This window comes from Rhipicephalus sanguineus, chromosome 11 (genome assembly GCF_013339695.2).
Source record: "Rhipicephalus sanguineus isolate Rsan-2018 chromosome 11, BIME_Rsan_1.4, whole genome shotgun sequence".
NCBI lineage: Eukaryota > Metazoa > Arthropoda > Arachnida > Ixodida > Ixodidae > Rhipicephalus > Rhipicephalus sanguineus.
Genome location: NC_051186.1, coordinates 44,601,354 through 44,614,135, shown reverse-complemented (window position 1 = coordinate 44,614,135; position 12,782 = coordinate 44,601,354). Strand labels below are relative to the sequence as shown.

Here is a 12,782-nt window from a genome sequence, read left to right as displayed (position 1 = left end):
TAAAGCAGTCTTGGTTCATGTTGGGAAGGTAGTCGAAGGAATTTGCTGCACTCGGCAGGACTTCGTGGCCTTTTGTGTTGCAGTGGCTGCGCTTCAGCAGCCTGTAGCAGATACCCAGCTCGCTGTGTCCATGTGACTTCACTCCAGGTCCGAAGTCACGGGCAAGAGAACTGACGATTTTGGCCAGCTGATCGATCCCTGGCCTCTGTGCACATGGTACCCATCAATTGCTAAGAGCGCACGTCGTGGCTCTTTCGAGGAATTGAGAAACCGATGCTGTAGGAACAAAAAAAATTAGTGCAATTAGGAAAAATGTGATGCATTGAGACAAGAAAGAACTTGCAGATCAACTGAAGTCACTAAACAAAAAGAAAGGGAAGTGAACAACATGGGACCACAGCCTACAGTTTCATAAGATATGGAAAATTTGGCAACATAACGTGTTGCTAGTATGCTGCAATGTGAAAATTTTTCACTGCTAGATGGGGCTCAGCCGGAACTTTTGAAATCAATACACGCTCCTTTGAATGTTTGCATTGCCCCTGTATATGTGGCTTGCACCAATATCACAGCTTGAAATTACATAGCCATCCACCCCGTGTGTCGGAACGGAACTAAACCAAAACAAAAACGAAAAGATATTTTTGGCCGGAACGAAATAACAAACGTTATCTATTATTTCGTTCCAGAGTGAAACCGAAATATTTATCAGTTTTCAGTTCCCGGGAAAACTTGGTGACCTGGAACAACCGAGGTCACGCAACGTGAGCAATAATACATATGTCAGTGTATAGTGTTAGCGCTTATCTCATGCAAGAATTCCAAAGTAAGATGTTCAAATTTTATGAAAAATGAAAGAGTGGCAACCAGACCTGTTTATATTAATGCAAGTGGACTTTCGTGTGCCAGTCACACTAGTGTGGAGAGGGCATTCTCGGTGCTGAAGTTTATTTATCAGAACAGCGGTCTTGCACCCTCGATGATGGGCTGCTTCTGAGAAAATGCTCACTCCCTTGACACAAAACATAGAACCTGCTCAGAAAATTCGTAATTCACTTTGAGAAATTTAAATACAGTAACTTGGAAGGGTGCTAGTTTTGGGGTTTTGTGTGGCTGGCCCAGAAGCCCCTCAGGGACGAGACCAAGACAGACCAGCAACCATCTTTACTCTGCCGAGCCTCGGCCGCAACTGCCCGCTGCCAGTGGCTGCTGAGTGCGAGCTGCGAGCGCACCATCGCTCATCATTCTCTTCTTCTACGGCCAGCACGCTCGCAGCCACCGCTTCTATTCGCCGCGAGATCGGGCTACAGGTGGCAGCACCGTCGCCGCGCAAGTGTGGATAGGCGGTTGTCTGCGCGTACACAGACGCACACAACAGCGCTTCGTTGTGAGCGATCTCACCCGATTTCCGGCAAACAAAATGCGTTGACTGCAGCTTTCTGGTAATATGTGCGCTCTTCATTCCCGAATTAATGCACGAAGCGCGCCGAACGTTACTATCACTTGTGAGAGAAGCGCATTCTGTCAACGAACGGGCTGCTCGCCTTTGGCAACAGTCGACGTTTTTGCAATGGATGTCGTTTTCTTGCTTTATTTGTACATGTTTAGCTTGTGTTCCAGCTACTACGCACTGATGTAGCGCGACTGAATTAAGTATTTACTTCTTGTTCATCTGTATATCCCCAACAAAAAGAAAGCCCGTATTCCTTCACGATGAGTTCAAATAGTAGTTTGTGCCCTGCGTGCTCAAATATTCATCGGCATTTCTTATTCAGTTCTCCATGAAATGTAGGACAGTTGATAGGTTTACTCAGAAAAGCTACGTGGCTGACAGCGCTTTAGCGCTACGGAGACGTTTAACACGCACACGCTTGTTTTTATTCCAGTAACGGTACGCAAAGGTAACTGTACAGCACAGAACTTTATTCGATTGATTACTTGTATGACAGTAATGGAATAAAGACCCGGTTATTTCACGGGACTAAAGTACGTTTTTTCATGCGAATAATGTCCGCTGTCGTCCGTCAATCTATAAGAACGCAACACAAACGCTCAAGATAATGTGAAGAAAAAAAAGATGCGGCTTCGCGTGAAATTACTACGACATGAATCTAAAGTACGCCGTTTGGATTAATTTTGACCATCAGGCTCTTTAACGCGTACCTTAATTTAAGTACACGGGTGTTTTGTATAAATGTCGCCACAAGTTAAAATTGCGCAAGGCAACTGAGTTTTGTGGTTTCCGCGTCACTACATTTTCTGTTCTTTTTAGGGGACAAATTAAGTACCAAAGTATCAGACGTGACTTGACAGAAATATTTCTCTGTAGTGGGACCAGGACAGTACACAACTAAAACTCGTCGCGTAACCTATAAACGACAGTGCCGAAGTTACACACCTAACCACAACGCGCAATTGCATGAGAGCCTTTTTTTACCACCGAGCGGCTAAAAGGCTATATTCACATGAGATTTAATACTTCTCATCTTTAGGGAAACGCCAAGTGCACTAGGCAATGCGCTTGGGCCACGGAGCGGCACCTACACTGATATGACTTTCGTGAACGGAGGATACGACGACCACACACAGCACTCTCGACAAGTGCACTCACTGATCTTATTACAGTACATATACAGCCGGTAAAGGCCAAATGCTTCTTTACATCGTGTTAGGTATCCGTGCGAGCGGTTAAAGTAGCACTAACGCAACGGAACAAACCGCCTTTTGAGCACCTGCATGACGTACGCGCGCATGCAAACACAACGTGGCTAGCAGACGACGCATGGAGCAATCCACACTAGGCGCGGTTCAGCCAGAAGCCGCCAGGCGGCGACTCCGCTCGATCTCGCGGCCAATACTGCCCCCTCCCCTCCAGTGAAACTGGGGAGGAGGGCGCAGTAGCCGCTATCCTTGGCCACAGCGGACAGCACGTGGCGTGCACGACCACACGTCGGCACGGTTCGTCCACCACGTAACCAAGGTCCCGGTGTTGTCCATGGCAACTGGGGGCTCCGGGGCACCGCATCCATTTTCGGGTTAGCAGTCGTCGTGGCAGCCGCCTTGCTGCCACCGTTTGTGGTTGCCTGCTCTTTCCTGTTGCTGACCTCTGGTTCTTCCTTCCTATAAGTGTATAGAAGCGTATAGACAAGTATAAAAGCGGCGGCTGCAAGCGCGTCGTCCGTAGAAGAAGAAAACGAACGATGGCACGCTCGCAGCTCGCAGTTGTGGCCGAGACTCGGCAGAGTAAAGATGGTTGCTGGTTTGTCTTGGTCTCCTCCCTGACGGGTTTCTGGGCCAGCCACAGCCACGACACCCCACATAGCTCGCGCTAGTCTGTAGCAATTCGTCGTACAGTTACTTGCACTCCTCTGAAGAATGCGGGAAGAACGTGTTTTACCCGTCCCACGTTCCTAAGAGGAGCGCAAGTTTACCACAAATCCTATGTTTTTATCGTTACTTTACCTTCAAATTTTCGCATAAAAATAAGAACCGTTACAAAACATTATTTTTTTAGTTCCGGAACAGAAACGGAACTTTTTTCGGTGGAACGAAACTAAAACCGAAACGAAAAACATTTCGTTCCGACACCCTGCATCCACCATTGCGATGAATCACTACTGAAAGCTGACCAACCACCACTGAAGCTATAGTGACAGTACTAGAATATGTACCGTACTTACTCGAACCTAGGCCGCTCTCGATTGTAGGCCGACACTCGAAATTCGCAAGGCCAGAAAAGAAAAAACTTAATCATGGTACTCGAATCTAAGCCAACCCCCCACTTTCGCGCATTGTTTTTTATAAAAAAACATCAGCTTAGATTCGAGTAAATACGGCACATACATTTCAGATTCAATTAATGGTTGCCTGCACATTTGTATAATGCCCCAACTGCTTTGACACTAACGCAAGGAAGCAGCAGCCAACGAAAATAAATATGAATATTTCAGCCTGCCATACATGGAGAACACGTGCAAGCATCCAATGTTCATATGTGAAAGACAACAGTGTTAGAGGAGAGAGCCTGGTGCGGATAATAGAATTTTGACACAGCAAGCCTGTGATGTACACTTCACTACATAGTCAAAAGTCTGATAAAAACTTGTCAGATGGGGAAGGTACCAGATTAACATATTAGAACGCGCCTCAAATTTTTTAAAAGTACATAAAATTGATGCTTCGGGACCACTATGGCCCCATTGCTCACACTAAAAAAAGCATCAGTGGGGCGCCTATGTATAGCCTATGTGCCACAGCGTGCAGGTAGGGCAAATTACCAAATGTACAGCTAGTTCCACATTTTTCCGATTTCATAAAGATTCCATGAGCAAACATGAAGATTACTACTTTGTAGCAGATAGAGTGTATTCAGATAACATCGGTGCATGTCTGTGGACCCCTTTAATTTTGCTGAAAAAAAAAATATTTTGCTGTACGAGTCCCTAGGGCCACGAAACCAATGTTAGTTTTGCGGAAAAAAAAAATTTGCCTAGGTCAAAAAAATTTGGATGGAAGTCTTCACTCAGCAGAACTGCTTTTCGCGACTTTCCCGAAAATACGATTTTAACGAGACCCTACAAAGAAATTATTGCAGCTGCGAGTCAATTTTTCTTGGCTTACTGTGAGTAACGTGCATTTATAAAATGTTATGTTGCAGTTCTGTTGCCCATAACTTATGCAAAAGAAATTGCAAATACGGCACCCATTGCTCAATAATGCTCTAATTTCAGATTTTTTCACTCCGCGTCTATAATACTCGAAATTTCCCAAATTTTCCAGAGATTTGCCACGCATTAGGTTAACCATTGTGCTAAGTATGATTGCCGAGGATGATGTCAGACGCAAACCATAAATGCATATGGTAAGAAACGTCTCTAAAAATAAAATACTTCGAAATTCAGTTTAAAAAAAAGGCCATCTTCAATTTTCTTTAAACTCCCCAGAATTAAAGCCAAGCATGTGCTCTAACTTAATCTCTAAAAACATGTTGCATTATTTTTGTTAGATAGGAGTTACAAAGCCACCAAAGTGTCCAAATTGACGTCAAGTTCACACACAACCACTTAAAGGGGTGGTGCCATCAAATTTGTGGCTTGTGCATTCTTTGTTGCAAACATTTCTTATTGATCTAGGAAGCATGAGACACACTCCCAAATTCATGTATTCTCTCGAAACTATTTCACATCGCCTTATTTGTATGAACGACTTTCGGTTTCGGTTTCTGGGCGACAAGTTGGACACCGACATCACCGTGTAGGAAGCTAGAACAAGTGCACCCACAAAGTTGTGACACATGCAGTGCTGCATTGTCTGCTCTCGCACACAGATGCAAGCAACCGTCCGGACGCCTTCAAAACTTGCTAAAATCCTCCATCATCCGCAGATGGTCGGCGAGCTTTCAACAATGACTGGTAAAACCCGTTTTGTCTACGTAACCCAACAGCAGCACCACATTAGTGAAAAGATGTTGCGTGGAGTTTTGCACAAAACTCTTCACAGAATGGTACTGCACTGTTAAACGGAACGTCTCAAACAAAGGTGAAAACCACCTAACGTTATGGAAATTGCAAGCAGTATTGAATCCATTGCAAGAGACTCTTGTCTGCTGAGACAGTCATTTCATAACAACTGACCTACCTTCATTTTAGAGACTAAAAACATGAATTCACTTCACAAGTGCAACCAGTACTTGCTGGAAGCAATCCACACTAACCAGCTGCTGAACTCACTGAATATTGGCATGACTCTGCTGCTCACTACCCGAGGCCAGCAAATGCTGCAATGACATTGCTGTGCCTATAGTCGGGTACAACTTTAAAAAGACAGGAGAGGCCCCGCCCAGATGACCGAAGCGCAGCAGCCAATTGCCTCCGCGACTAAAGAAATAGTCCCGCTAGGCATGTTAGGCATGTTCTCCGTCGGCGGGGTCACCGGCCGTCCGGCTCATGACGTCACCTGAAGTGCGCGCCTATTGGTGGAGGCTCGTATGCATCCGCCTTTGAGGGGAAAATGCCGCTGCCTTCTAAAGTTGTACCCGACTATACCTAATGAAAGCTGTGATGTTGAGAGGGTTCTTTCAGCTGAGGTACAGAGTCGTCCACTTCCACCTTGAACACCGCACCGTGCGGCCAGCACACCGCGGAGCGCCTCTCTTGGTTGCTTGGGTAACTAGCGCGTATGCGCAGTGACAGCTCTAGGCGGAGCCTTCGCCGCGTCGTCTGCTAAAGCGCGGCAGCTCTGCCGAATTGTACTTGCTTTGCGGTGAAGCTAACTTCGCTCTTGCTATGCGCATGCAAATCCAGCATCCGGCACGGTTCAGAAGAAGCGAAGCGACTGCACCTTGTTCCGTCTAGCTTTTGCTGCTAGTGTTTTCTTTCATTTCTGGATGCGATCTCACAACCAATAAACCTCGGTCCGTGCATGAGTAAACTTTCACAGCCGCGCTTGAACTCCTACAACTAAGCAACTCAGCTCCTTTGAGCCCAGTAGCCAGAATGTTCCCGCTGCTCACGCAAATGTTTTTGATCAGCTTCAAAGCTAGGCGCCGCAAAATTGGCGATAAATGCATGGTAAGGTCTGACATAACAGCTTTAAATGTGCGAAAGTTTGGATTGTTACTCGCCTGAAAACAAAAGGATGTGAGCAATTTGCCAATTTCAGAGAAGTTACATTACATTCAGGTGTTATCAGCACTGCTGCCTTCATGCGCTAGCGAATTTAACTCGCCAATACGCCGCCCTAATTTGCTACTCATTTGCAACCATGCTTATTCGTACCATTCATGCAGAAAAATGAAGAAGCATTCTAATAGAGTTTTCAGCTGAACTCATATCACGCGATCAGTTCACCAAAGAAGCGCCGCTGACAAATGATTACTTCTGTAAGCAGGCGCTGAATAATGCTTGACTCCCTTTTTATCGCTAGGTGACCCAAAGCACCACGTATCGCTTTATATATTTCTTGGCTCAAAACTTTAGCACGAAGCAGAAAGTTTTCCGTGAGCCTTCAATTCACAGCGCAAACTTATATTTTTTTATTGTCGACTTTGTGTCGCCAAACTTTCAGCTGATGAAAACAACCGTGTGAGTAGCGGGAATATTCTAACTGTACGGCACAAAGCATCTGAGTAGCTTAGTTGCGGGAGTGCCAGCCCGGCTTGGCGATCTTACTCATGCACGGGCCAAGGTTTATTACTTTTAAGATCGCATGCAGAAAAAGAAAACAGTAGGTAAAAAAGCAGTGCGGAACGAGGCGCAGTCGCTGCGCTTCTCGATTTCCATGAGATTAAGTTACCTTCATTGAAGAGCAAGCGCGATTAGGCGGAGCCGCTGCGCTTTAGCAGACGACGCGGCGAAGGCACCACCTACAGTTGTCACTGCGCTTGCGTGCCCCAGCCGCCAGCGAGAGACGCTCCGCGGAGCGTTGGCTGCACGGTGCGGTGCTCAAGGTGGAAGTGGATGCCTCTGTACATCCAAAGGTGAGACAGCTCTCGAATGAAGACCAACATGCTGCACATGCAAATGGCAATGTACGTTAACAAGGACGCGTAAAAAATCGGTGATCAGCTTTTTGTGAATTAAATGTGTCTTTTCCTAGATGTTATCAAGGCTCTTTACTGTCCTTTTGACTTATCAATTTTTGTAAATGTATTTCATGTAGCATTTCTAAACTAAACCCCCCCAAAAACATGCAGTTCAATGATGGTTCCACGAAAAATGTGATTTTCTCAAATTACCAGCTTGAAAAATAGCACCCAATTTTTACCCTCTAATTTGAAAAAATATAAAGCACAAAAACAAACCACCGTAGTTATGCAATTTGTGTTAGAATGCTTTGGCTTCCTGTGCGACACAATTTGTACAAACCTCACCACCAGACAGGCATAGATGAGACTCTGGCTAAGAACATGTGCAAGGTTGTAACCAAGCTGATCATTGCGCATCATAGCAACAATAAGGCCATCGTCATCACCATGACCAAAAAATAATGAGCCACCGATCAAGACAACAAATGTGTGTGTGTGTACCTTTCATCACATTTACCACCAATCATAACAAGAAACGAGTTCATACATTTGTTCATATTTGTGTGTTATGTGCTAGACAGCTTCACTGGTAACCTGCCTTCACAAAATGTAATGGCTCGAAATTTTTATCACAATTTTATGCACCAATTCAGTCATACACACAACACATTGTAAACAGTGGTAGTTTAGCACAATAGCAATAATACGCCAGCAAACGAGCAAGGCCTTATCTATAAGAAAGCAACATTGTGCTTATAAAGCCCCTGTTGCTGTGGTTCGTGTTTGTGCACTCAGCATGTATATGCACTGCGCATAAGCACCACGGCTTGACACAGGTTGCCAGTTCCCTTAGTCACAGTGACGGCAAAGCCGCCTCTCAGCAATCACTCCTTTTGCCTTGAATAAAGTGGGGATGCCTAATAATATAGATTGTAATATCAAGCACGAATTATGGTGCATGTAAAGAACAGAAGACTGTACAGCAATCCGAATGGCTCCTTTGCACAGTATGAAGGCCTGTCCACCAGGCTGCACAACAAACCGGTTTTTGCAACATTGAAACACATTTTAAAAATGCAAATCCTGTTGAAACTGCAAGTGTGCTAGATTCTATCACTATAATTTACGGTCCTTCCATTTCCACTAGGATATGATAGCACGTTCTAGCCAGTTAGTTCTCTGTGTTTCTAACTTAGAATTATTATGTTTAAGCTGTTGCATTAACGTAGACAGAACTTTCAATGGCAAACTTGTAAGGCATATTGGGAAACACCCAATGGCTCTCTATTGATGAATAAAAGGCTTTTACAGGGCTCTAAAATTGCCAAAGCTCCGAACGAGTGTGACTATTGGTGTTGAATCCTTCGTCTGAGGCAAGCTTTGAGATTGGGCTAGTTGCTAATCCATCTTCAACAAAAAGGGTAAGAGTGGACAACAGACAAAGAAGGGAACAAAGACAACCGTTCCCTTTGTCTATTGTACACTGCTGCACTGTTTGTTGACGATGAACTTCGTTTGAGATTTCTAGTCTCACTGATATAAGTCGTATCAAAGTTCATGCGTGGAATTTTGTAGATTACCCCTGGTAACTTTTATTGCTCCAAGAGGTCTTTAACATGTGTGAGCTGTCATGTTACCTAGTTTTTTGGCATCTGGGAAATTCTCACACAATTAGTGTAAAAAAATCTTGCAAGTGACTCACTTATTCCCTGCACCATGGGATGCCCACATACTTTTGCTGTTCCCGTTTGTCCTCCCAAAGAATCAAAGCGCTCTTTCGACAAATAGTTTCCAGGAGGTTACCCACAAAATGCGTGAACTGTGACACATCCTACATTAGTGGAACGAAAAGTTCAAACAAACAACAAAACACCATAAAAAGTGCCTTGAGAAAGGCAAGACATGCTCAAACACTGGTGGATAATTATTCATTACTAACCAAGCGATTAATTTGGACACCACTGCTCTAATCGCAATGAAGAAAATCTTTATACATCTGATCTCAAATGTGGTATGTGTGCAACTTACTTTAGCTGTACATGTGTTGACCTACCCAGGATATACACCAGCACCCACTGGCACCTAGGCCATAAATAATCACCCTCTTCGCATTCTTTATTGTGAACAGGGGGCCCATAGTGGTTCTGAAACGTTAATTTTAATTGTTGCCTTTTCAAAAGGTACCTCACATACATGAACCCATTTCGTCGACAGGTTTTCATTCGTCCACTGAAACAGATCGAGATAGCAGTGACTTGTGGGCTTTCATTTATTCAAGGGTAACAAAAGTTACCTAACAACGTCATAGTGAGTTGGTTGTCACTGAGAAGATGCGGACACTGGCGGTTTTCTGAATTTGGTATCACTACATACTGATGTTTCAGTCAAACATTTCTTTTCCCATGCCTTGAAAACACTCTCTTACTCTATTAGTGGCCTTCGGTGAGAAAGGCTAGGATGCTTGTGTCACTACCACTGCCATTGTTGATGAACCATTCCACGGACATTGGAATGGTTTATCAAAATTGTCTCTAACATACGAGCCAGCTCATGTGACGGCACATGCAAGCCATGTATTCTCAAATGCCTCTACTAAAAATGGCACCACGTTGCCTCACTCCGCTAAACCTAAATACTGAAAAGCATCCTCACTGTCCATGTATGTCACCGTCTTAAAGAAAGGGCATTAAATTTCAAGGCCTTGTTTTCCACTGTGTATAATGGCCACATGCAAGATCACTAAAAGGTGTGCACGTAAAAGGTGTGCACGTGCTTAACGTGCATTGTCACCTTCATTTCGGTATTTTCCCTGTATCTCAACATCGTGTGAACGCCTTGTCAATAACAACAGTCAGGTATTTCAGATGAACGCATATACACGGGAGAAAATTGCTAGGAGCACTTACAACTAAGTTTTAAAATTCGTTAGAATGCGGTGCGGACGGTACGCATCTACATACCGCTTTAATCGGGTCTGTTGGCAGTGCAGGTTTACCGTGCAGCAATACGGATATGCCATATCGTCGTGGTCGGCATGTCAGTATTTTAACCCGCAAGACCTCTACCGCATCACTTTACCGCAAGCAATGAGCAACTAGCGCGGCTAAAAAGTTCTTAAAAAAAGCTGCGTGCCGACCACGACGGTACGGCATTTCCCTCAGCGGCGCGCACCAGTATGTCAGCGTAAACTTACCTCGGCGTTCAAGATTCGAACACACGGCAGGCGTTTCAGCGTAGCCGTCAGCTTGCGGTTCAGCAAGCGCGTTTTCTTGATCTGGCGCTCCGCATCGGCGTCTTCAGAGCTGCAGCAACGTGGCAGCACTTTGAAGACGTATACACCACGGGGGCCACATCGTGCTGCAGTTGCAGAACTAACTTCTAAAATATAAAGAAAATACAACCTTCAGTGACTGATGGCAAGCATCTCACAATTTCAGAATACGTACCCCTATATTGTCGCATATATCTTGAGGGTCCGCGTTGGCACTGCAAACGTCGTTACCACCAACGTACAAAACGACAGTCTACGCGCTGAAAGTGCATCGCAGAGACGGCCTCAGCCATTCGCACAGCGTCAAAACCACCAAAACTAAATGTGCAGGTCTCGACGGATGTTTTCAAGTGAAGGCGACTCCTGCACATGAATTTAACCTGGCTGTCGTCTATCACCACACCGCGCAAAGAAGGCATAACTCAAACAAGGCCGGCGACTGCGGTGAGGGTACCGAGTAGAACATAGGCAAGTAAAGGCTGGGGACAAGGCCGAGGAATCGTCGGATCTTTCCCTAGCTACAACAGTACCTGTCTAGGGGCAGGGAGTACCTCCCTATGGGAACGTCAGATCCGGTTTCGCGCCAAACCGGGAGAGCCCCGACTCCGGGGATACGCTTTCATGGGAATGATCGGTACTACACAAATTTGCCTAGTCTTGGTGCTTGCGGCTTCAAACGTACTTGTGGCTTTGTTTATTGCTGTGTTTTGGCGTTCGTGTCGGATAAAAGAATAGACCGTTGTGAACTTCGTGACCAGGTTTGATTTGGTGAGCCTAAAAAAGTTAAAGTGGTGAAGTGGAACTGCAGACTTTTGCTGAACTTTGTTTTGCGACAAAGCGGATGCAGGCGACGCGCAACCAAACGGAGCCGAAAGAACGAAGTTTAGACAAATTTGTGTACTACCCATCATTCCCATGTTGGCTGAAGCGTCATGCGTTGCAGCTCCCATAGACACTAGCGCCAGAGTTCCCTCTAGTAAGTATTGTAGGAAATTCTATGATTGAAAACGCACCTATCCGGCAGGCCGCGCCTTTTTTTTTTATTTAGCGGCCGTGCTTCAGAAGATGCGCTCTCATCAAGAAATAGTCCATTGGTATACCCGCCCGTAATATGATTTCTTCTCGCCTTCAGGATGAGTAATAAATGAAGATGCTTTGTGCCTCAGATATGAACCCCGTTACACGGTTGTAATTTCTTCTGGATCGCTTATCCTCTGTCTTTGCTTTTTGTTGTTTTATTTGCAGCCTGTCACGACGCCTCACGCGCGGGCTCGTGCTCGACTCGCAGGAGCGCTTAGAACGAAGAAAGTCAAGCGCAAGACGCGCGTACTCACACATCGTGCTGACTATAGTGTACTAGAATCTAGTACACTATAGTGCTGACTGAACTTCTTGCATGGCTTCCGCAGCGTTGCACGCGATGTACGAAACGGAGCATAGAGTCATCCATGATAAAATCAAGGACCACTCAAGCATCTAGGAAAGACAAAGTGATTGCCACCAAGGTCAGAGCACGATGAAAACAGCACGCCGCGCTGTTCGCGTTTCTTTCGATCGCCCCTGTATGGTGAATGCGGCCACGTGTAGAGTGATAACATTTCAGCGTCTGAAGTGAACAGATCACAAACGATATCGTTTTTTCTTCCACTATTTCGCGTCCTGGCTGACGACTCTTCCGCCAGGCGTCGTTAGCGATGATGACAAAGTATCGCTGCCGGAAAACGCAGCTGAGCGTTTCGGCGGTGCCCGTGGCGCAAAGCGGTGACACACGTGTGAAGTGTAGAAGACGGCTCGTCAGTTTGTTGACGTCACAGCTTTGGCAATCTTCGTGACGTTGCTGTCATGTGATTACTCGATTATGTCGTCACACACAAGTTTTCTAACTCTTGGCGGGAGTTTCCGAAGTCTTCATGCGAAGCTTTTTGGTGTGTACGCTGCATTATTTACACTCTCGCTCACCAACATCATCGACGGTGCGTGCAGGTG

The 12,782-nt window shown here is 45.5% G+C and overlaps 1 protein-coding gene across 2 annotated transcripts; it reads right to left on the bottom strand.

Annotated features, from left to right (window-relative positions):
• Positions 1–59: 59 nt before the first annotated feature.
• LOC125760350 (uncharacterized) lies at positions 60–11,412 on the bottom strand. 2 transcript variants are annotated; one of them, XM_049420310.1, is made up of 3 exons: positions 10,972–11,412; positions 10,719–10,903; positions 60–276 (listed from the first exon to the last, which is right to left on the bottom strand). In XM_049420310.1, exons 1-3 carry the CDS (start codon positions 10,985–10,987, stop codon positions 139–141), a joined length of 339 nt encoding a protein of 112 aa, XP_049276267.1. In that variant the 5' UTR covers positions 10,988–11,412; the 3' UTR covers positions 60–138. The 2 variants fall into 2 exon arrangements, 1 of the variants encoding a protein (XP_049276267.1); XR_007417900.1 differs by lacking the exon at positions 60–276 and adding an exon at positions 6,037–7,508 and having other exon boundaries at positions 10,972–11,411.
• Between the last annotated feature and the right edge of the window lie 1,370 nt (positions 11,413–12,782).